The sequence below is a fragment of the Lethenteron reissneri genome, chromosome 37 (assembly GCF_015708825.2).
Source record: "Lethenteron reissneri isolate LAM-NWPU_2019-01 chromosome 37, ASM1570882v1, whole genome shotgun sequence".
Classification (NCBI taxonomy): Eukaryota; Metazoa; Chordata; class Hyperoartia; order Petromyzontiformes; family Petromyzontidae; genus Lethenteron; species Lethenteron reissneri.
Window position 1 is genome coordinate 4383533 of NC_083815.1, and position 25556 is coordinate 4409088.

Consider the following 25556-nt stretch of genomic DNA (forward strand, 5'->3'; position numbering starts at 1 on the left):
TCCAGAGATTTTAATTTTAAATAAACACTTTTTGGACCGGTTTTGTCCTTCTGGGCCTCATCAGCAGAGTTCTATAATAGACCGCTGCTCATCGTTGGTGCATTCCACTTGCGTAGGTCTTCACGGTTGTGAACCTACGTCGTAGCATTTCCGTAGGTGGTTTCCTTTCCTTATTCGGATCCCAACACGAGATCCCGCTGAGTTGCAATAATCCCTATAGCCAGCGGCACCTGGGTGAGAATAAATGTGAATCAGTGTTGAAGTATGTATTACTGGTAGGAACCTCCTGGTTACACCAGCCCACATGGGATTATTGTGTCCGTCCGTCTGTCTTGCATCCAAAAATGGGAGGGGTGGGGCTGGTTGGGGCTGGGTGGAGAGGGGAGGGTAGGGAGGGGCAGTGTTGGGAGGGGAGAGAGGGGCTGGGTGGGGAGGGTGAGGCTGGGTGGGGGGTGGGAGGGGTGGGGCTGGGTGGGGAGGGGCTGGTCACCCCGTGGTGCCCTTATAAAACTCAACGTTTAACCTACTCACGCCGGCTTGTGCCCGCCCTTACAGTCGGCCATATTTGCGGAATACACCACGCCGCCGTTGACCCAGGCTATTGACCGAGCAACCCAACGTTCCTACCAGCTCCCTCCGCAGGAATGTGTTGATATGTACACACAAATAAATGCAGTGCAACTCACTTATTCACAACGCCGACAGACGAGAAAAACATCGGCAGGAGCATGTCACAACCCCGTTTTGAAAGCCCAAAAAAAAATGGATCATGTCTTCTCAAGTTCTTAAACGTACCCTCCGTTTTTCTGTACCAGAGTGCACGTTACTTATAGAGCTCCATCTTCATGCAACTTCACAAGAAAAAAAAATAACAACATCAACAACAATTCCCTGTTTCTTCGGCTTAAGTCTTTGCCACAGGTGAAGTGGAGGAGTGTTGTAGTCAAGGTTACGTGATTGTTAAGTTACTCACCCCCACCCCCACGCCCCAGTTTGTTTTACTGTCCTTACGATAGCCGCTTAATCGCTGTACCAGGACTGACATGGCTCTCAGGAATGGTCTCTGGCTACAATAACTCACCCAGGATTGCTTTTGGGGCTAAAAAAAAAAAATCAGAGGCCAAGGTCGGAGTGCTTTGTCGTCAGCGCGCCATCGCTACGAATTCTCACCTGAAGCATCTCGTCAACCGATTCGCCAGTTTTCACGGATGGCGATGTCTCACCCTGGGATTGTTCTTCGTGTCAGAAGGTCAAAGCTCGCGATGAATGTGGCTAAGAGAGGCCAGTCACAGAGATTCTAAGAACATTATTGTCTCGAGTGCCATGTGACCAAATCACCCACCATAAATGCAGCCTATCTTTTCGGGTTTTAAAATCTAAGCGTAATTGAGCCCAGTTTAGTACTTGGAAAGGAGATCATGATGGCTTGCCAGGGGTTGTAGGCGTGAGGCTGTGAGGTGGCCTTGAGATGGCCATGTTGAGTGCCACCTCCTCGTTCGTGTGGGTTTTATCCAGGCACCGTAGTTTTCTCCCATGGTGGCGAGATGTTAACTACCTCGCCTAGTAAACAGGAGGTCGTGGGTTTGATCCTGACCCCGACGCCTGTATATTTGGAGTTTGCATGTTCTCCCCGTGGTCTCGTGGATTTTTCTCTGGGTTCTCCGGTTTTTCCCTCGACATTTAGAAACATGTTTCGAGTATTTGGCTGCTATACATTTCCACGTGATAAGCCACTTGGTTGAGCTATCATTTGTAGCTAGGTTGCTTCTGAAAAAGAGCGAAGTAGCTCAGTGGGCTTTACCTGGTGAAATAAAATTAAATTTAGTTTTCGTTTTAAATACTCAATAATGGTATTGGCCAGGCATCTGAAAACATAACCATTCTGAAATAGTGGCTTGAGACTCAATGGGGCTTACCTAGATCAATAATTGGCACGATCGTGATTTTAAATGCGTTCGTGATTTATTACCATAGCCTAACCAATGTGATGTTGTTTGAAAATACCCTATCAGAGTCGGGAAAGGGTTGTCATTGCAATCATCGTGCAGATGGGCCAAAACAGATCTTAAGACTTTTTTTGAACATTCGTACACAAACTGTGAAGGAGGTTCTGCCTCACCAATCACAATTAAAACAAAAGGGGCCACATTTGTTTTGTCAGCAGCTTTTGTTGACGCAGGCAAAACTCTGGCCCGATTTTCGACTTGCCTGAGTCTCACCAAGCAAGATGTGGGCTACCTGCAAACTTATTTTCTTGATTATGTTGGTGCCATCAATGTCCAAGTGATGGGCCACTTGAGCTATCATTTGTGGCCAGGTCATGTCTGAAAAATAAGTTGATACATTCAGTGGGCTTTGCTTGGTAGGATGGGGATGGTTTAGTTTTATTTGTGTGTGTTCAGGTTGATTTGTTTACCTTTCTTGTAGTTCTCACTACCATCGTGTTTTTGTACTGTTTGGTGTTGCAACATTCTTACCTGCCCCTACTGGACATCTAGTGAAAAAGAGCTTCATAGCTACATCGGATTCCTCCAGTATAAATATTCTTATTCTGATCTGACACCATGGGGCCTAACAGTTTAGTTCAGAAATATTCTATAAAACCCACAAAGATGGCACTTCATAACTTTTGTTTCATTTATTTGTTTCATTTAGTTATTCCTTCGTTATTGATCGTGGAAGTTATTTCGGCCAGTGACAAGCTCAGGGTTTTAATTTTTTACCTACGTGACTTTACCGAAAAAACCTAAGAATATGAATCCTTGCAGTCACGAAAGCTTCAAATCTAGAACCAAGCTTCAATCTAGAATTCACTGGAGCTACTGCGGCCTGAAAATGAATACAAATGTGTGCTTGTAAAGTCATCCCGCGTGTGCGTGTGTGTCGCGGCTAGCTCACTGCGCTATGAATCTGGCAGCCAGAGTTCGATTCACGCTCACTTCCAATACCAGTGACGATTATCTGAACCGGTCCTGGGCCTCCCCTACGTTGACTCAGCCTCAAGTGAGTGCCTGGTACAATGGTTGAACATGGCCACGAGGGAGACAAAGGCGGCCAGGCGTGGTGCTAACCTGGCCACTCCTTTGTGTGCTGTTCCAGCCTTAATTAGGTGCTCACTAAACAGCACTTGACTCAACAGTCTGTTAAGGCCATATGGGGGATCTTTGTCCTTGATGCTTTCCGCTCACATGGTTTCCTGGACCTGCCCTTGGGCCTTCCCCCACAGGTCACCGATATGATGCTTCAGGACACTAAGTACCCTGCCTGGGCAAAGTCGCTCCGCTGCTTTTGGAGGAGAGGGAACAACAGAATCGTCGTGTTCTGGTGAGACGACCATCACTTATTCATGCATTCATTCAACGCGACGCTGCCGTGGTGCGGCGGTTCATGCACCGGACTTGCGACCCAGAGGTCGACGGTTGCGAATTGCCGGCAAGGGGTCGAAGCAATGTGGCGAGTGTCTCACGTCCCCCCGCCCCTGTCCGCCCAGGAATATAAATGGGTCAATCGGCAGGTTATGTGTGGTGGGGTAAAGTGGAGGGCACTCCCACCTCTTCCGAGGCATTGGGCCAGTGTGGAAAAGTCGGTTAAGATCCCCTTTGTGAGGGGCTGTCCAGGGAGAGCTCACTCGTGGAGGCATTTCTGCCAGCACTGGCATGAGCAGGTAATTGCAAGGGCTGCACCTTTATAATCTCCCTCCGTCACTAATTCACGCTGCATTAAGTGTGTGCGAAATGTACCACGCCCTTTTTAATCCCACGACCGGATGAGGAGACCTCCCTGCCCCGTGCAGTAGATGTGATGGCAGGTGGACTTCTCCACAAATCTGGCTGGCGCCTGATGAAGCTCGTTGTAGTTACTGGCGAAACGTTGCACTCAGATTGTAAATGTTGTGGCTTGGCTCTCCAACACACAGGTGCGCTGTACTAGTAATGAATTGGCACGTTCTGTGTACGTGACAAACCTCACTAATTGGCTGTGTCGGGTGGTGGCGGGTTTAAAGACACATTCATATATTTACGCGATCTAACCCAAAAAAAACGTGTATTATGGATGATATTGGTCGCAAAATCCTACTACGTGTTAAACTGGGTTTCTTATTGTGTCACTGCTGTTGCTCTAAGCCCCCCTGTGTGCCGTTCCCGTTTCGTTGTAACGAGAACCGATGCCTACTTTATTGAAGGTGATATTTGCCGCGTGAAATAAAGATTGAGAGCAGGCTTATTTTTGGCGATCTGGTCATGATTGCAAACTGCAAACGTTGCCTTCCAACGCATCACCCTGAATGTTCCGAATCGTGTCGCATCACTGAAGCTAAGCAGAGTTGAGACTGGTTGGTGCTTTGATATGGAGACTTCCTGGGAATACCCTGTCCTGTAAGTTTGCACTGCACAGTGGCCACGAGATGACAGTACAGCAATTGATTATTGAATCTATCCGTTTGGATCTTTGTCTTCAAGTACCACAGTTAATTCCCACATTCCAATCGCCCATTCACGTAACCGGTCAAACATCCCATTGCAGGGGCTTCATAAAAAAAAAAACTGTTTCGATACTAAATTAACCTCTTCCTGTTTGTCTTGGTGTGTGTCTGTGTGCGTGTCTCTCTCTCTGCATGTTGTCTTCCTATGTTGTTTCCGTGTTTGTGTTTCCTTGATGTGTGTCACGCTCGGTGTGTCTTTGTGTGTGTCTCTCTCTGCATGTGTGTCTGCCTGTGTTGTTTCCGTGTCTGTGTTTTATCATTCATTCTTACCTGATGATGGTTGCTTGTGTTGCAACCGAAACGTCGTATTCGATTTTTATTTTATTTTCCACGTGACTTTACCGAAATAACCAAACAGTAACTCTACAGGGTAAATAAAGGGCATTTTATATTCTTGATATGACCATATGTGGATAACATCGTAACAAAGAGATAATCGAAACGAGTGTGGATGTAGGGAGAATGACAACCATAGTTTATTGTGTCTCTGGGTAATACTCAGGCACGCCTAGTAGGTGTCACATAAGCTATCTAATCTCAAACAAAGACTACCAAGGAGAGGTATTATTGCCACTCTACTCTGTATTATGTTTTTTTTCAGCCCTTGTCAATTCCCCACTATATGAAGGCCTCCCCATGCTGTGTCAGTCAAGGGGCTCGTTTGACCGTACTTCACCACGCTGGTCAATAACTGGTTGGTGAAGTTGGGTGGGGAGTCCCAGGACCGTTTCCGATATCACTCGCCACCGATGTGTCCTTAAACTGAATGCAGATCGCTGGATGCCACCCACTGCACCCATATTGTAATTATAATCAAGTCAATTATTGAAACTGTAATGATTGTAATGGTAATGAATGCCATCGATTCTAATTTATTTTGAACGGTCATATTTTTTTCATTCCAAAAAATGTTTCTTTATGAAAAGGAAAAATGTGTATAGGGACACCCTGTTAAATCATGTCAAGGTTCTACGGTGTGTCTTTGTCGATAAATATATCAGTGGAAGCCCTTCATTTTGAATAGCAAGTGCCTGATGGAGACACAGGGTGGCAGGGATCGTAAACATCGATAGCAGGCAGCACTGCGCGCCGCTCGTCCGATGCATCTCAGTCGTTTGAAGATCTGGTCATTACATCACACACGTCGATACTTTACATTTCAATCGCACGGAGACACACGCCTAGAATTCCTCGAGTCGTCTTGCCGGCTTAGAAATCCTGCAACTCCTCTCCGACAGGTTGCGGCATCGGGAATCCCACAGCGATTCTCTTGCCACGAAGCAATAAGCCGGCGGTGATTGAGTTGCGGTGCGTTTGTACACTTGGCACAAAAGCGGCGTCGTCATGCGCCGTCTATCGATATGAAAAGAAAAAACCGACGAAGGTTTCTCCGAAATTGCAAAGACGCTTTTGATTTTCAAAAAAGGAGCCGTTCACTGGGATATTTTAGTCAAAAGTATGTGGCCCACAAAGGAGTGTACAGTAGCCATGCGCAGGGATGTCTTTTATCATTACTTATTAAACTCGCATCTCATGTGCAATTTGCTTGTCGCGAGAGCCTGCGCGTTTATATTGCAGGGAGCAAGAATCAGCGTTTTGAAATGGAAAGTTTCAACAGTTCGTGGCATCGAGAAGCGAAAAAAACGAAAAAAAAACTAAAAAAAACCTCACTACCATTCCACCGTGGCGGCGCAGTGATGCACATTTTGCGATGTTTGTATTTATTTTGACACGTCCCCTATTTTTATTTTCGAGCCGTACATTCGCTTATAAACGGTGGCCGCGCTGTAATCCGACGGGGCGTTGCAGATGGGGTTTATTGGCCTGGTGAGGCTGCCATAAATACAGGGCTTGCATGTGCTGCTGCTCGTGGATTAATTGGCAGTTAGTGTAGTGCTACCTAATTTATGCGTAGTATATGTATATGTAGTGGGGACGGTGGAGCAGTAGTTCACGTGCTGCGTGATGGACCCATCAGTGGATTGACAGGGAGGCTGTAAATTATTATTTGGTATCATCATTACACATGGTGACAAAGAAGGCCAGATGGATAAGGCACATTGTTTATTTATTTCCAGCCAAAGCCAAAACATCACACTATTATTATGTATTAATTTACCAGTTATTTTTATCTGTGTGTGTGTGTAATAGGAAAGATTAAGTGACAACGTGGTTTTTCCATAATATAGTAAAATCTTGGATTGCGAGTAACTTGGTCTGCGAGTGTTTTGCAAGACGAGCAAATTTTTTAAATTAAATATGAATTTGATTAACGAGCGAGGTCTTGCAAAACGAGTAGTACGTATACGCTTTGTCTGCCGAGCGTCACGTGATCACAACTGATCTACGAGTGCTTTGATGTACAAGTGCTTTTGGATTACAAACACGTTTCCGGAACGAATTATGCTCGCAATCCAAGGTTTTACTGTACAGTTTTTTTTGCGTTACATTGCACCAGTAAGCCTGATGAAGCCAGTTGTAATTACTCATGAAACGTCGTACTCAGATTGTAAATGGCTGTGTCCGGTGGTGGCGGGTTTAATGACACATTTATTTATTTACACAATCTAAACCAAAAGAACCTGTAATATGGATGATATTTGTCGCGAAAGCCTCCATGTTAAACAATGTGGTTTTTGCAATGTGCTCCGAACATGGTTTTCCATGAGTTCAATTCCCAGCCAACATTAGTGACGAGTGATATCTCAACCAGCCCTGATCACCCCAACCAGCTTTAACCAGTGTAGGGAAGTATGGCTAAACATCCCCTATGACCATCATAGCATGGGGAGGCCTTCATCTAGCAACGGATTGACAAATGGGCAACAGAATAGTTAGCATTTTATATTTAGCATATAAGACACAAAGTCCCATTCGCATAGTCCACGCACAGTATCCCACACGGCTCACAAAGGTGCCGTTCGGCACGGGCAAGTCACAAACGATTCGTTAGAGATAGAGCCCATGGCTTTACCCCTGAGATACGCACGCGTAGAATTTCTCAAAGGCATATCCAATAGACACATCCAATATTGGAATATGTACACACAATTGAATATGCTGTTGGATTTATTGCACGGATACATCTCAAGCGCATTTCACGTTGACATATTCTCCATGCTACGTGCCCTCCAGGGAGCCGGGTCTATCTTGTAGCCCACGGGCAAGCCATCTCTGAAGGTAACCTGTGTCCGGCTCTATGTGACCTTGTCCCACATGAAACGGATTCAGATCTCATTCTTTTATTTCTAGGACAGTTTCATTATTGCCAACTCTTAGAAGCTAAATTACTCCTTAGTCCAGAGGATTTGCGGGCAGATTCGTGCATGGCTTGTAGCGTCAACAAGGCAGCAGATAACAGCATATTTGTGTTTCATATGAGCGGAGAAATTGAATCTTCCCAGAGCTGAAATTGCTTCCAGCTTTGTTTCCATGTTTCACCCTGAGCCGGTGATTTCTAGGAGATAATGTTGTCCATTTCAGCTTTATGACCTGTCAGGTCCGCTTGCGCCTGCTAGGCACTGATCCCAAAGGGGGGCCTCGGAACGATCGGGGAAAACAGCCCTGAACGGAATGGGGCCGCGGTTCACGGGAGGTCCCTCCCTCCCTCCCTCCCTCCCTCTCTTCCGCACGGCACCTTTGGGTTTATATTCTTAGGTTTTTTCGGTAAAGTCACCAGGTAGGTAAAAAATGTAAATTAATAAAAGTAAAATAAAACAAAATAAAAAATCACGACGTTTCGGAAGCAACACAAGTCTCCGTCTTCAGGTGGAACCGTCACAGCCACGACAGCTGTATCAAGTGCTTGAAGACGGAGGCTTGTGTTGCTTCCAAAACGTCGTGATTTTTTTTTATTTACCTACGTGACTTTACCGAAAAAACCTAAGAATATGAATCCTTGCAGTCACGAAAGCTTCAAATCTAGAACCTTTGGGTTTGATAAAAAAAACGTTCGCGCACGGTCAGAAGGCGCGGATGGATGAGGGATGGGGGGGGCGTCGACATCTCTTTCACGAAGTATTGTTTGACCCTTGTGCTTCATGCAAATAGTTCCTTGAATGTAATGCCGGGTCGTGCATGTAAATTGCGGTGTGCTTTGAATATTTTTTTTTTTAGAACGTAATTGGGTGTTTTATTTTTCGAGAAGAGTTATTATTTAGGCGGATGATAACGTGTGTTTTTTCTCTCTCACTTTACGACTGAACTGATGTGCAAACATAATTCAATTTGGCGATTGCATATAAAATGCTACTTAATGCGCCAATTGAGCTATGTAAATAATGTCATCACTTTTATTATTAATAGCATATGATGAAAGTCGTTTCCGCGACCAAATCACCAGGAATCTGCCCCACCTTGTCAGACCTAGGAAGCTAAGCAGGCTTAAGCCTGGATTGTGCTTTGCTTGGGTGACCCAGCATGCACGAGCAGGTTGCCATCGTGCTGTGGTGCCGCTTGCTGAGCAGTTGAGGACAGTGAAGCGAAATTATTTATTATTAAACAACATATGGTGATGCTTACAGCTACGTGTACTGTACTTCCATGCTCCAACGTTGATGCTCCCCACCTACACGAAGCCGCCACTGACCATCGTGGTCGAGGGAGGCCCTCATCCAGCAGTGGAGTGACCAGGAAGTGCCGAGCGAGTTCCGCCGGTTTGAATGCGGTCAACGTTGGACGCCTTTAAAGGGTGACCCCCTCACCCGAAGCCGGTGTATTTATAGAAGGCGTTGCAGCAAAAACGCCGTGTAAAGAGAATCGCGTTGGACAGCGTTGCAGTGAATTCCTACAAGGGCACTGTTTGAGGACAACAACTGGCCCTGACTCGGGTCACCTTTGGCCCTCATGCACAAGCACAAACGTGTTCACTTGTACGTCACCAATTTGCCCATGGGCTGTTGTTAACACACACGCACGGCGCGTACGACGCCACGACACGTTATACGGTGTACACGGGTGCGTGTCCAGATGTTTGTATGGGGGGTTTGGTAAAAAAAGATACACGGCTTCAGATTACTCCGATTGAATATAACAGGAACATTGAAAATAATAGCAGGCTTTGTGTTGTTGTTGTATATATGTATACACACACACACACGTAGTTTTATGTTGTCACTGAGATGAAAGGAATGTCTTGATGTTTCGGCCTTCATCAGGATATATGGCCGATGTAACTGTTCTGCCTGTTTGTGGTGTGGTTTGGACAGAGGCTAGTTTGAGGGAGATCAAACAGCAGGTCACCTCTGGAATGCAGGTGCATTGTACTCGCCATTACACTGCAGCAAGGTTTAGCTAATGGGATTGATTCTGACAATTTTTGGGTCACTTCCTCATATCTACACATCGGCTTGCAACAAATACGGGGCCGATCCATTTGCAGACGTCCCTGCTAAAACGAGAGCGAGAAATTCTAGAGAAAAACTACGTTTTATTTCAAAGCCTCTGCTCGTCTTCCTCGAACCTCAGTGCGCATATTAAATCATTGGCAGGTCTCCAGTGCAAGATAATGGAACCGTCGCTTTCACAATATCCAATCAGTTCTTGAGAAGATGGGTCATTAGAAATGAGTGGGGTATCTACAAATGGATCGCGCCGTAGGGTGAATTTTCCACCGCTTTTGGCTCGCCCTTCTTATCTGCGACATGGTTCGGATGATAGGAAGAATGTGGCACAGGGAGAACGTGATCCCGGAGAAGAGGGGTGTCCCTGTATTTCCAGCAGGGTTCACAGCGTCGCACCTTTTTAACCACCTTCCAATTGAATTTCCACCGCCTACCGTTATTTAACCCGACGTTTGGGTAATAGCGTGCTGCGTGATTCATTTACAAATGCATGGGCTTTAAAACTAAGCTATTTCTTTTATTTTACCAGGTCAGGCCCACTGAGCTATATATATTATCTTTTTCGGAAGCGACCTGGTCACAAACTGCCGCTCAACGTAGCGGCTTACCACTTGGAAATTTAGAGCAGACAAATTCGCTGAACACACGTTGATTCTAAATGTGGAGGGGTAAACCCCGGAGGAACCAGAACAAAATCAACGTGACCACGAGGAGAAATAAACAGGCAAATAAGCTTAATGGGTCATTGTCGCTCTAATTAGTCAATAACACCACCTGAATATAAACAATTCATAATAGGCGGCGTTTTGGGGCAATTGCACTTTTCTTAATGGCACGTGGCATATATGCACATTGCGTATGCACATACCAGCTCATGCCTTAAGAAAGTTTGCATATTGTATATTAGGGGTGGGGCAATGATTGATTCATTGATTAATGTTTACTCTTAACGTCACTATATATTCATAGAATTGCATTTGGTAGAATCCATATTGTTTAATTGGCATATGCAATGTGTTGAAGCTACCCTTGCAGCCACTAGAGGCAATACCGTTTAAAAAAACCAATATCTTTGGGTTTCCCAGCATCGGCAGCAAGGGAATATTTAGTGGGACACGGGTGCTGAGTGGCCTACACAACGTGCAGGATAGCGGGGAGTAGGCTACTGCACACAACAACGAGCAAAGCTCCGGGAGGCTCAAGTGCAGAAATTTGGCAGAGTGGGTGGCACAGCTGGTGCATCTCTGCCTGTTCATCTCAGTCAGTCAACCCATGGCACCTGGGAATGTCCCGTGACCTCCTGTCAGTGAGCCTTTCGACACTTCACGTGGCCTCAAAGTGCACTTGGCCTGGCACAGGCGTCATGGTGACGTCACCACCGCTTAGTGGCGAATGGCGGGTGTTATTGTTGTTGTTACTGCCAACGACCCAGAGTTTGGTGACCACGGGGAAGACGTGAAGCCCACATTGTGGGAGACTGCAAGAAGCGCATCTCAGATTGTCAGTTTCCCTCTCTGTGGAGCTGCGAGATCTATCGGAAGGAAGAGAGTGATGGTGCGAGAGGGTTGGGAACACAACGGCGCGGCCGATGCAATGGGAGCGTGTACGTGCGTAGCGGCGGCGGCGGATGAAAACAATGAGATGACTGAGCCTGAGCCAATACAACCGTGCAGTGCAGGGAAAGTTTTTATTTAGCTCACTCTGTCTGTTCTTCTTCTTGGTTCTTTCGGTAATGAAAGTTCATTATGACGCTGTCTTTCCGACAGACCTGTTCAGCGTCTGAATGACGCTGTCTTTTGACAGCCCTGTTCTTCACCTGAGGACGGCTGCTTGTGTTGTGGCCGAAACGTCGTGAGAATTTTATTTTAATTTATTATGTAAAATTTTTATTATTTTATTATTTCCCTTCTACGTGACTTTACCGAAAGAACCAAGAAGAATCATCTCTGTGTCATCATCTTACAAGCACACAGGCATTGCGAGTTCGTTTTTTGAAATGTGAATTAACAGGTATAAATGTTTAATATCCTGAGATCATCAGTTTTTGTTTATTTCTCGCAAGTTTTTCTGTTCAATTTCTGACTCAGGTTTTGCTTTGAAATAAATAATTTTAATCTCAACAGGCTCTCAACTGGTTATGAATAAATTATTGAATTAAATAATATATATACCTAAAACCCTCCATGAGTTTTAATTTGCGTGATCCTTTTTGGGATAATTGGCCTGACTTTTAGTCCTGTAGTCTGTGCAGCAGCATGAGTAAAAGACCACAATTACTATAAATACGCCTCCATTTCTCCGCTTAAAATAACATCGGCTTTAGTCCATCAGCTTTGATATTGGCTTCTAGATCAATATTAACGAGCAGCATTTGTTTAAACAAGCACAGTCAAGACTCGATTTGACGTTTAGTGTCTCACCAGCTGTCAGGCCTAATAAACTCATGCTGCTGAATTGTATGTACGTGTGTTGAACGTTTTTCGAACCATATGTAGCCAACCGTGCTCATATTATTGGCAAAAGCACTCCATCTGCACAATAGAGCACTCTTTTAAACCTCAATCAAAAAGCAATGTACAAGTAGTCTAAACTCTCATTATGTACGGTTGTGACGAATATGGGCAATAATGATGAAAAAATAGAGATACTTTTATTCATATCTCTGATTGTCTCATTATCCATAACGGCCCATAATACATCATTTTTAAATCCTTTATATTAAGTTCGCTTGCTTGCGTGCTTGCGTGCTTGCTTGCTTGCTTACGACCGTGCAAATCTTTCGGTCGTTTTTTAACCCACTTCCCGTGATCCAATCGAGCTGACATTTTCCACACAGACTCGTTGTGCGTGACAATTAATTTTCGTGAAAATGTTTTTCAAAAATTTTACACTGTTTAGGGAATTTTTTAAAAATATTTAATTACCAATTGCTTAATGCTGGCAGACAATCATCTGACCCATAGGTGGCAGTCATCTCAAGCCAGAGGATTTAGAGTGAAAAACTTTGTTTTTACGGGTTAATTTTTTAGGGGTTTTTTTTTCGAATGTGTTTTCAGGTTGTACCGCCAGCTTCCAGAAGAAGAAGAAGCTCCCAGTGCGTGGAGTGAAACTCGTCATGCTTTTCAAGCGGGAGCGCGAAGATCCTACGCAGTAGAAAAGGAAGTGCTTGGCATTTTATCTGACTGGCCTTCAGGAAATATAGATTGTCGTGGGAGGCGAGGTCGGGTTAAATGGTATTGTCAGATCAATAATGCATTCCGAAAAGTTAATATTCGGATTCATATTGTTTGTTTCTTTCGGTAAAGTCACGTAGATATAAAAAAATAAATAAAAAATAAAGTTGATACAAAAAAACACTAATGTAGACTGTAGCCTGGTTCTTAATCGGAGTGAGTGTACTGGCAGTCTATAATGTAGACTGTAGCCTGGTTATTACGTTTGGTGAGCGTAATGTCAGTCTATAATGTAGACTGTAGCCTGGTTATTAACCTGGGTGAGCATACTGGCAGTCTATAATGTAGACTGTAGCCTGGTTATTAACCTGGGTGAGTGTAATTGCAGTCTATAACGTAGAATGTATCCTGGTTCTTAACCTGGGTGAGCATACTGGCAGTCTATAATGAAGACTGTAGCTTGGTTCTTAACCTCGGTGATTGTACTGGCAGTCTATAATGTATACCTATTCTTGGTTCTTTCAGTAATAAAAAGAAACAAAAAAAACCCACGACGTTTCGATTGCAACACAAGCGGTCATCATGAGGAAAAGAGGGGTTAGCCTCTAAAGGCAAATTGTTTATAAAGGTTTAGAGATGGGCGTAGCGGCATAGCCCAAGAAAACCGCGACTTGATATTCATTGCATCAATTCGTGTGCAATTTGTAAGGCCGCGGTGACACAGACTTATTTCATGTCAAGGTTATAATCCCTTGTTCATCATGACGTCCTTTTTACTTCGATGTCTCAACAGCGTGACGGAGATCGCGTGACGTGAGGGTTCTGCCTTTGTGGTGAGGGTTGTGAGTTGACGCCGAGGAGCGGGGAGGAGGCGCCTCACCCCCCCATGTGGAGTGACGTCACCCGCTAATTATTATGAATGGGGGGGGGGTGTCCATTTGGATGACGTCACCTGCTCATGAATATTAATGAGGGGGGCTGGTCGATGTGGAGTGACGTCACGAGCGTTAAGGACAGACATTCCTGTGTGATTATAGTCGGTATTACACAAGATGTAAAAGAAGGCCATTTGGCCGAAACTTAAAAAATATTCCTTAACCTACGCAGTAATGAGGATTTTTTTTTGAAATGATGTATAATAAAATGCAGTTGTCTAACAATAACTTGCTTAAACAGACCTCCGTCGACATACAAATAAAACTTGCTTTGGTCATCGACCTTTTTCGCTTCCAAACCAAACATATCCGGAAACATTTGTTTAAGCGAACAAACTCTGGACCGGTTTCTACCATCCGGATCTCATCTGAGGCGGTCGCCGTCCTTGTCAAGATGCTTTCAGATGCCCTTCTACGGCCGTCTGTGACGCTCTTCCGTCCGATATGAGGAATCCGCTGGAGCTGTGCACTTTTAAATCATCCAAATCGACAAACTCATTAATTCTGAACCGCTGTTCGTGTTTAGTTCCTCCCCCTCGCCCGCACCTCCTATTAGCACAGTTGGCTACGTACGGTGCAAAAGAAGTTCAACATACACACGTACAGCAGAGTTTTAGAACAGAACACACGTGTCTTCTTGGTTATTTCGGTAAAGTCACGTAGAAGGGAAGTAATAAAATAATAAAAATAATAAAATAATTCTCACGACGTTAATTATTTTATTATGTTTAATTTTTATTATTTTATTACTTCCCTTCTACGTGACTTTACCGAAAGAACCAAGAAGATGAATCCCTGCAGTCACGAAAGTTTTAAATCGAAAAATAGAACACACGTGCTATGGGAGAAGAGTGGAGGTAAATGACCCCCCCCCCAGTCCCCCCCCACCTTGCAATGGGGGGATGCGAGCTGACAGAGTGCACCAACGCGTTCCCAGGGATTCGTGCTCTGGGCACAACGTCCACTCCGCACCACACCGCGTGGGCAGCCGAGTGCATACGGCTCCGAGCCCCTAAGCAACAATCCGTCAGCGCAGAGGTGTCAAGCTCAGCTGTCCCACGCAGTCAATGGGCTCGCCTATGGCCTTATTGTTGGCTTTTTTGTGCGGGTTTTTTGCTGGATATTATTTTCACCGCCGCGCGGTTGTAACGGTTCGTGCCACTGGGCTTGCAATGCAGATGACGCCTGCTCGATTTCGTCTTCCGGCGGCGTGCAGGTGTCTTGAAATCGCCACCGTCTCTGTCCAACGAGCAGAAACAAATGAGCGACAGGCAGCAGTTAGTCGCTAGGCAGGGCCGTGTATGGTGGGGAAAAGTGTGGGCAACACCCACGTCTCCAAAAAAACTCCGGCCAGCATGGAAAAATAGGCCCTCTTTTATTCGAGGTTCCTTCTGCCAGTAGTGGATGGAGAAAGTGGCTGCACCTTTGCCTCTGTTATATTTGCAACCTAACCTACCTCCCATGCTTCGTTTATTTTTCAATGATCTTTTTGGTGTGGTGTTGCAACTGCATGCTTTTTTAAATCGTGATCAAGGTGCTGCTGTGTTCGTAGATGTGTACACGCCTGTTGTCCATTGTGGGGTTTTATTCTTCTGAACTATTTTGCTTGTTAGATGTCGCCCAATAATGCAAAGGCCAACACCGTTGAGGACCTGGATTTTCATCCAGCTGATCGCCCATGACAACCTATGTTCAACATGATGATCAACTTGGTTGGGCAATCATTTTATGAGAAAGAGCTATTTAGAAGCTCAGTGTTCTCTTACCTGTTAAGTAAAAAAAATAGTAACATCGGAGCTATAGGAGGACCAAAGCGCGTTAACATTCCCAGGGCACACACACAAACGTCTCGCCAGCCTCACATGGCCGAGTGCTCTCCACAACTTTGCTTTTAGTGCGGACAAAACTAAAATAAATTCATTATATATTTTTTTTCTTTATTTCAACCACAACCTAATATATTTGTGGAGCACAAACACAGCCCATGAAATAGTTTTTCAAACCCCAGCATTTTTTTGGGGGGGGGCTTCTTGCTGTGGGTCGGAACCACACGAGTTGTTTATTGAACAGGCTCACGGCACTCCCCTCCACGTGTTTCAGGTGTTCCCAATGTTAAGAGTCGATTCGCTCGTGCATTCACTTGATTAGCACGCGGGGTTAATGCCGGCTGTGCTGCCTGGGTGGATGCCGCGGTAAGATGGATGGGTAGAGCGCTGGCTATTGTGCTGTCGGTGTCTGTCTGGTGTTGATGGGTGTGATTCTTTCCAGAGCGGTGTGTGGGCTGTCTCTTCTTCGTATGTTCAGTGGTGTCAGGTGTGCTGTGTTGGTGGGTGTATAGTGTCAGGTGTGCTGTGTTGGTGGGTGTATAGTGTCAGGTGTGCTGTGTTGGTGGGTGTATAGTGTGGTGTGCTGTGTTGGTGGGTGTATAGTGTTGGGTGCTGTGTTGGTGGGTGTATAGTGTGGGGTGTTGACGTGTGTTGACGTGTGTTGTAGTATGTTGTGGTGTGTTGTAGTATGCTGCGTTGACGTGTGTTGACGTGTGTTGACGTGTGTTGACGTGTGGTGTGCTGCAGGGTGGTGTGCTGTATCGTGTGGTGTGTTGACGTGTGTTGACGTGTGTTGGCGTGTGCTGTGGTGTGTTGACGTGTGGTGTGGTGTGTTGACGTGTGTTGACGTGTGGTGTGGTGTGTTGACGTGTGTTGACGTGTGTTGACGTGTGGTGTGGTGTGTTGACGTGTGCTGTGGTGTGTTGACGTGTGTTGAAGTGTGTTGACGTGTGCTGTGGTGTGTTGACGTGTGTTGACGTGTGTTGACGTGTGTTGACGTGTGGTGTGGTGTATTGACGTGTGTTGACGTGTGTTGACGTGTGCTGTGGTGTGTTGACGTGTGCTGTGGTGTGTTGACGTGTGTTGACGTGTGCTGTGGTGTGTTGACGTGTGTTGACGTGTGTTGACGTGTGGTGTGGTGTGTTGACGTGTGTTGACGTGTGTTGACGTGTGCTGTGGTGTGTTGACGTGTGGTGTGGTGTGTTGACGTGTGTTGACGTGTGGTGTGGTGTGTTGACGTGTGTTGACGTGTGTTGACGTGTGCTGTGGTGTGTTGACGTGTGGTGTGGTGTGTTGACGTGTGTTGACGTGTGTTGACGTGTGCTGTGGTGTGTGTTGACGTGTGTTGACGTGTGTTGACGTGTGCTGTGGTGTGTTGACGTGTGGTGTGGTGTGTTGACGTGTGTTGACGTGTGGTGTGGTGCAGGGTGGTGTGCTGTGTTGTAGTATGGTGTGCTGTATCGTGTGGTGTGTTGACGTGCGCTGTGCTGCAGGGTGGTGTGGTGTGTTGACGTGTGGTGTGGTGTGTTGACGTGTGTTGACGTGTGGTGTGGTGTGTTGACGTGTGTTGACGTGTGGTGTGGTGTGTTGACGTGTGTTGACGTGTGGTGTGGTGTGTTGACGTGTGTTGACACGTGTGGTGTGTTGACGTGTGGTGTGGTGCAGGGTGGTGTGCTGTGTTGTAGTATGGTGTGCTGTATCGTGTGCTGCGTTGACATTGACGTGCGCTGTGGTGCAGGGTGGTGTGGCTGAGCCTGACCTCGCTCGTGGTGCTCGTTGTGTGCACCGACTGGATCAGCTGGGACGCCATCAACCACGGCTTCCTCCCGAGCGACGAGGTGTCGCGTGCCTTCCTCGCCTCCTTCATCCTCGTCTTCGATCTGCTCATCGTCATGCAGGTGCCGCGCACGCCGATACCCCGTGTGCCATTCGGTTCAGTCGTCCGTGACTTAAACACCGTAGCGTTTAAACCTCTTGTGATGTATTGAACGAACGCCGCGGGCACTTTGGTGGCGGTAATGTTTTAGCGCAACGGACTTGCAATCCAGAGGTCACCACCGCCCGCTCCCCCCCCCCCTCCGGTGCGTGATAGTTGAAACAATTGGGGCAGTTCTTCCATGCCTCTTGTGTGCACGGTGTACAAGCGGGTACCATCACGGTTAGTCGACTGGCAGGTCACGTGTGGTGTGTTAATGGGTACTGCCACCGCTCTCCATAGATCTGGCCATTGTGAAAAAGAAGCCCAAAATACCGTCTAGTGGACCTCTCCCGCACTCTCTCCGCTTGAGGCCTTTCTGCCTGCTGGATTTGGCATGATGTAGCAATTACAGGGCTGCACATTTAGATTTTGCCTATTTATTGCATGCTATTTGGTGTTCCATTAAGAAAAGTGTCACGTTTAATGATTCAACTTGTCTTAATAAAAACAAATTATTGCCCTGTTCGTATTCAAATAATTCGAGTATCTTAGAGCTTTCCAAACATTACATTTTTTTCTCAAGAAAGCGCTATTTTTATTGTCTACTTCTCCATTATCGCCGACCGCCGTGGGATGAAATCTTTCACGCGCATCGAAAATGCATTCACTCCAAAAAATATTAATTGCGTCAACAAATTTCTGTCCTGTTTGTTGCAAGTTAGACACGTGTTTAACGTAGGCCCTGTACTTGTTATCCAACATTGTGAACTATCTAAAATAAAATATTCAAATACATGGCACTTACTTGAACCAAACCCCCCCCAAAAGATTATCTACAGTGCTTTGTAAAGCAAACGAATTAGTTGGTGATACTGCATTGGCAGTTGTGCACAAGCACAGGTAAAACAACAAACTCACAAAAATAACACGAAGAACAAAACACATTGACAAACGTGTCGAGGTTTTTTTTTGTGAAGTTAAGGTACATTTTTGTGACTGCTACGGTTGCTTTTCCCCAATTCGAAATTCTCCCCCATACTGTAATTTGATATCACCATCGCAGCAAAAAATGACACACGTCAAAGCAATGCAGTGCACATGCTAAGCCTGCTTGATCAGCCTTAACAGTGACTGCCATCGTGGCTAGCTCCAGATTGATATTTAAAATCCATTACAGTCACTTATGCACCTTCGAGTGCTCAATAGTCGTTGACATCTCAGAGACCTTTGTGCGTCGGTTCATGCTGAGGGAGACATATTCCGAGTGCATCTCACGCTCATATATTAGAATGTCACGGAGCAAGAGCCAATCAGCCATTTCCCATGCTTGGTTTGAGATCTGATTGCTGGCTGCAGATCAGAAGGAAAGCTGCATTTAAAATAAAAAAAATTTAAGACGAGTCGATTTGACTTTTAGCACCATTTAAAATGTCATTCTGTTTCCACTGTTTATTTAAACTTGCTGTTAAAGTTCATCTGTGTAAGGCCATTATAATTCATATTAATACTTAGTTGAACAAATTTACTTTGCTTGTTATCCACTCGTGTTTTTTTTTTGCATTCCCCAATTATATAAGTTTGTGCAAGGGGGTGGGGGGTGGGGGTAGTGCAGTGCAGCAGTGGTTAGCGCTCTGCACTATGAACCTGGAAACCCGAGTTGGATTCCGGGCCATGGCTAAAATCGGTCGTGAGTGACATGAACCTATTTTGACCCCTATGCTGCTGAAGGTGATGGTCAAATAATCCCCATGACCCGCACAGCGTGGGGAGGCCCTCATCCAGCGTTGGATTGACAGAAGGCCGTAAATTACTTTGAAAAAAAAAAGTTTTTATTCATTTATTTCACCTTTATTTAACAAGGTAAAAAAACCCTTGAGATTCATTCAGATTTTTTCACAACTACTAAATGCAGTCTGAAGCCACCGTTTACCACTTTGATAAACCCGGTCTGTGGGCCGTTATGATACAAAAAAATATTGTTGTTGAGCTATCATGCGTATTTATTTGATTAATTTCAAATAAACTAATGCGATTCAATCACAATTAATCAAATTTAAATATTGTCAGTTTTATTTATTTATTTAATGTATTTATACATCCTGGAGAAATCCTATTAAGGTAATTATATCCTAAAATTGGAATGCACAAGGAGGATATTGAGTGATGAAGTTAACTAAGCGTGCCTCCAACCAAATCCCCTAGAACACACCGCATGCTATTGCATCTCAGAAGCCAAGCAGGTTTGAGCCTGCTTTGTACTTGAATATGATACTGCCTGGATGTACCAGGTTTTGAAGGCCTGGGCATGTGAATTAGCCAGGATATATTAATGCTGAATGTTTGCCCCTCATATATGTAAGTTTCCGCCAAGCGCTCATTCATGGATCTGGCCAAACATTCCAATGTGGGACTACCCCATAAAACTAGTCTTGGGAATCATTGAGCCTACCGTGGATAAATAATTGGCATTGTTAGAATGATTGTAATTTGACACACTGTGAGATGAACTGCAATGCTCGTGCCCTTCATGTACACAGGACAGTGACATAAAGAATCGTTCATCTAACAGTGTATTTTTTCTCTTCGACTTTTCACGCACCACACAATATTTGCTCTCTCTCATAGAGAGAGAGAGGGAATGGCTCAGAGGAGCGAGGAACCACAGATACGTGGGGAGGCAGCCGTGCAATGAGCCGGCACCAACAAAACCCCAAGATCTGCCACCCTCTATCATGAAATTGTTGTCGGACAACCCGTGAACGTTTACATGTGGGAGGAATCTGAAGCACGTGGAGAAAAACCCACGAGTTGTGTGAGGTGGGAAACGCTCTGTCCCATACATACGGAACACGTGGAGTCCTCACTTGCTGTACTGCATCCTCCTGGCAAGCCAGGGTATGGCACCATGATGCCCACGGGAAGGGAGCTGCAAAGCATTATTCTGATCCAGCAATCAATGCCTGCACAGTGCTCGATTACAAGGTTGCATCACCACTTGCCCGGCACATTGTTAGTTGTTAATTTGTATATGTACAGCCCACTGCTGGATGAGGGCCTTCCGTTGCTGTGCGGGTCGTGGGGGGGGTGGTTATTTAACCATACTTTACAACACTAGTCAGTGCAGGATAGGGAAGGCAAGTACAGTAAAACCTTGGATTGCGAGTAACTTGGTCTGCGAGTGTTTTGCAAGACGAGCAAATTTTTTTTATAAATATTAATTTGATTAACGAGCGAGGTCTTACAATACGAGTAGTACGTGTATACGCTTTGTCTGCCGAGCGTCACGTGTTCACAACTGATATACGAGTGCTTTGATATACGAGTGCTTTGGATTACAAACATGTTTCCGGAACGAATTATGCTCGCAATCCAAGGTTTTACTGTATCATAGTCTTTGGGGGCATCGATGTTCAATATCAGAATGGAGATTGCTGCACTGGCTCCGTTGCCCACCATACAACTCCGCAGCAGCCAGCACTACTTATTATGCACAGCAGTAGCCCATCCAGACAGTATCCATGCTCAACCCCGCGTATCCTCCCAGATCTATCGAGACCAGGAGCAATCTGGGTGATTTGGCTGGTTGCTTGTAAATATACGCGTAATTGCAATGTGTGAAATGAAACATAAAAAATATGCACATCCGTACACATTGTTGATGTTCACTATATATGCCCCCATCCCCCCCCCCCCCCCCGTTAGGATTGGGAGTTCCCTCATTTTATTGGAGCGATGGACGTGAAGCTGCCTGGCCTCCACACCTCCCACATTCAGCTACAGCTGCCAAGATGCATCTTCAAAGAGGTTTACCACATCCACATCACGGGTAACTGTGTGCTCATGGGCAGCGGAGTGAAGGAGCATTACAATAACACACACGGGAGCCAATGTTAATTAACTGGAGAGCACACTTGATTTCAACAGATTTTATTGTAATTGTTCCCAGAAATGATTTTTGTAATTTTAACAAAATATTTTTTTATCATGATGATATGATTAAGAAGTGTGTTTATCCATAATGCCCCACAGTAATGCATAATGCATACTATATATATATATATTTTGCATTGAACAGGGTCCCAAAGATGAGATGGAGTGTGCTTACCAATAACATCTGGGAACCCAGTACCATTTATTTAATAAGCCTGACCCTGCTGATGGGTCTCCGCAGGACCAACATGTATAAATTTGGCTTGCTTAAACAAATGCTACTGGATAATATTGGTCTGGAAAGCCAATAGGCCGATGGACATAAACACATTTTTATTTACGTGCGAAGACGCAGAACAGATTTCTGATTTTATAAACGTTTACCCATACTGCTTCACACACGAGTTTGTATGCAGTGCATTTCAACTGAATTATGCTAAATGTAAACGCAAGTAAAAAAAAACAATCTCACGCGACTTTTCTCGTGGTATCAGGCAAATGGTTCAACTACGGCAGTCATCATACTGGTGCTCATCTTGGACCTGAACATGTGGAAGAATCAGATCTTCTACAAACCCTACGAATACGGCCAGTACCTCTCCCCGAGCCTCAACATCTACACGGTGACCAACGTAAGCCACTTCAAAGCCTTCAACGCGAGCACCTTCACCTGGGAGTGGCGCACCGCACACGTCAACCCAGACACTAACCGCACGTATACCCAGGGTGACCTGTTCATGTTCAGCAAGTTCGTGGACACCGGCCTCTCCACCAAATGCCTCGCCTTCCTGCCCAGCCTGCTGGCCTTCACCATGTTCGGCATCTTCGTCGTCATCTTCGGCCGATTCAAGGAGGGCGAGCTGCTGCCGGGGGACGTCAAGATGTACCAGAAGGTGGAGAGCGTCGGCTTCCCGTGCTTCAACACCATGCTGCTGACCCGCGTGCCCAAAAGCCACGGCGAGAACAGCGGCGACGGCTCGTACCGAAGGCGAGCCGAAGCGGGCGACAAGCCCCCCGACGATTTCCAGGCAGAAGGAGACCTCGGAAATGTTGAGCCGCGTTCGAAGGTCGGCCGAGACTCTGACACGAACTGCGGCGGGGAGGACGACTGCCGTGGCGCCTCGGACTCCCGACCCAACCCAGTGCATGAAACAGAGCTCCTGTGACGAGTGTGATAAATCTACCGGTTCCTCCCCCCCCCCGGCCCGCCCGCCCACCCGCCCGGTTACGTTGATGCCTTCAAACCGGCATTACGCCTGTTGTGTAAAATGTAACGACATCAATAAAAGAAAACACGTACACGCCTTGCCTTACAAGTAAACTAGCTGCCCGAGCGCGATGAGCCGGAGTCGCGTTAAGTGTGCACGCAAACGCGGATCGCAGTTGTCTCGCTCGGCGTGGAGCGTGGGGAGGGTGTACGTAACCGTGCACGCGTGCGTAGGTTAAACGTGATGAATATTTGTTGCTTAACTGTAAACGAATATAGATTGGTTTGTTGTGGTGAATATGGTTCAAATGCAGTCGACAGCTGTGCTGGTAATGCAGAAGGCTATTCGTGCTTGACTGCCAGCCCATTTAAAACTACTGAGGTGTTACATCCCCATAAATGCTCCGGCGTATTGAATATATCCTCCCTTTATTAAGTTGGCAACAATACACCTGGCATAGCCTGGAATGGCTGTGTCGTTGGTTCTCATCGCAAGCAGAAAAAATCAACGATCAGTGCGGTGAAGTATGGGCAAATAACACTTGTATGACCTGCACGACGTGGGGAGGCCATCATCCAGCAGCGGATTGACAACAAGGGCTGTTCACGTGGTCCATCCCATGACCTGCGAACGAGCCTTCGACACTTCACGCGGCCTCGGAGTGCACCTGGCCTGGCACAAGCGCCGTGGTGGCGTCCCCGCCAATTGGTGGCGGCTGTTGCGGTTTTGTTGTTGTGGACAAGGACGGCAAATCCTCGCGCAGCCTTCGGGTGACGCGAGCGGGCAGTTTGTCTGAGCGGGCAGTTTGTCTGAATGGGCAGTTTGTCTGAGTGGGCAGTTTGTCTGAGCGGGCAGTTTGTCTGAGCGGGCAGTTTGTCTGAGCGGGCAGTTTATCTGAGCGGGCAGTTTGTCTGAGCGGGCAGTTTGTCTGAGCGGGCAGTTTGTCTGAGCGGGCAGTTTGTCTGAGCGGGCAGTTTGTCTGAGTGGGCAGTTTGTCTGAGCGGGCAGTTTGTCTGAACGGGCAGTTTGTCTGAGTGGGCAGTTTGAATGGGCAGTTTGTCTGAGTGGGCAGTTTGTCTGAGCGGGCAGTTTGTCTGAGCGGGCAGTTTGTCTGAGCGGGCAGTTTGTCTGAGCGGGCAGTTTGTCTGAGCGGGCAGTTTGTCTGAGTGGGCAGTTTGTCTGAGTGGGCAGTTTGTCTGAGCGGGCAGTTTGTCTGAGTGGGCAGTTTGAGGGCCACTCGCAATCAGACAAATGAACGATGCTCACCGGGGTACACCAAGGGATGTACGCTCCTGCACGGACAAATACGAGACTTAAGAACTCGCGCAAACGTCTTGTTATCGTCACTGGTCACCGACAACTCCCTGGCTCGGATGCAATTGAACTGGGTGGCTGGCACAGGACGTACGTACATTGAACTTCTTTCGCACCGTACGTAGCCAACCGTGCTTATCCGAGGTGCGGATGCCCGGCACAGAGGATGGAGTTCAACAATGCCCGAGCCGGAGCATGTTGGTGACTCACCAAATGAACAAACGCGTATTCAGCGTCTTTCCAGAAGAAGGATCCCACACCACTTGCATAATTAAAGCTTATGTGCGGAGCCTTTTCAAAAACCGAAGGTACTGTAATGAAACATGTTTTCTGTATTTCACTGAGCTGCTCGGCATTTTAAAACGGCACCCAGTATGCCCAGCAACCTAATTGAATCTGAAAACTTCTGCAACAAATTTAGCAAAAAAATGTTTGGCTTCCTTTATTTTTTTGTCACCGACGCAATGGTATTTTTTCGCTGCAAACTCAGCTCTAAATGTTTAATATTGGGGGGGGGGGGAAGTTGCTCATTGCTCGCTTGGTTGTGGGTGTTTTGCGCACAACACACAGACACCTCTCGTTATTATTCGTAGAGCCATTACCAAAAGACGCTCTCCGCCGAGGTATCCGTTTGAAAGTAATTTATAAACAACACAAACATCAGAATAGGGTTTTCCACTTTTTTCTGGTAACAAAACAGGTGTTAAGATGGCTAAAACACTAAACTGAAACCTTTTACAAGGAATCATGTCTGCATTAGCCACAATACTTGTGGTCAGAATGCAAACAAAAAACATACTCTGATAATATATGCATTGTCCTTGAAACTGATTGGTCCACACCAGAGACAGCTTTCTTTGGAGCCTCGTCTCAAATGGTGTTAGACCAGAGGACACCAAAAATAGAATTAGCGGTTAGTTTCACAAGTTTGAAAATGGAGACATTGCGGTTAATTCCCCCCCATCACATCCCCCCCCACACCCACCAACAATTGTCCGAAATATTTATCTGAAAGTTCTTGCGACGGTAGTTTGTTAGAAGTAAGTTCAACTTTCTTTCGGAGGAATATTTGCGCGGTTACCAGAGTAACTCGGAAGATTATAGGTTTTAAGCTTTCGTGACTGCAAGGATTCATACTCTAAGTTTTTTCGGTAAAGTCACGTAGGTAAAAAAATAAAATTAATAAAAATAAAATAATAAAATTCACGACGTTTCGGAAGCAACACAAGTCTCCGTCATCAGGTGGGACCGTCACAGCCAGATTTGCTGTATCAAGTGAGGCAGGGATTCCAAGATGCCACGATAACAAGAACTTGCATCTTGGAATCTCTGCCTCACTTGATACACCAAATCTGGCTGTTCCAATCCCTGCCTCACTTGATACAGCAAATCTGGCTGTGACGGTCCCACCTGATGACGGAGACTTG

The 25556-nt window shown here is 46.0% G+C and overlaps 1 protein-coding gene across 1 annotated transcript in view; it reads left to right on the forward strand.

Annotated features, from left to right (window-relative positions):
- TMEM117 (transmembrane protein 117) overlaps positions 1-25284 on the forward strand; it is a 61029-nt gene extending 35745 nt beyond the window's left edge. Inside the window, 5 exon segments of the mRNA XM_061566387.1 lie at positions 3227-3324; positions 17498-17657; positions 21380-21503; positions 22102-22121; positions 22123-25284. Coding sequence (XP_061422371.1) covers positions 3227-3324; positions 17498-17657; positions 21380-21503; positions 22102-22121; positions 22123-22773 — 1053 coding nt within the window. The 3' untranslated portion in view covers positions 22774-25284.
- Positions 25285-25556: the final 272 nt, after the last annotated feature.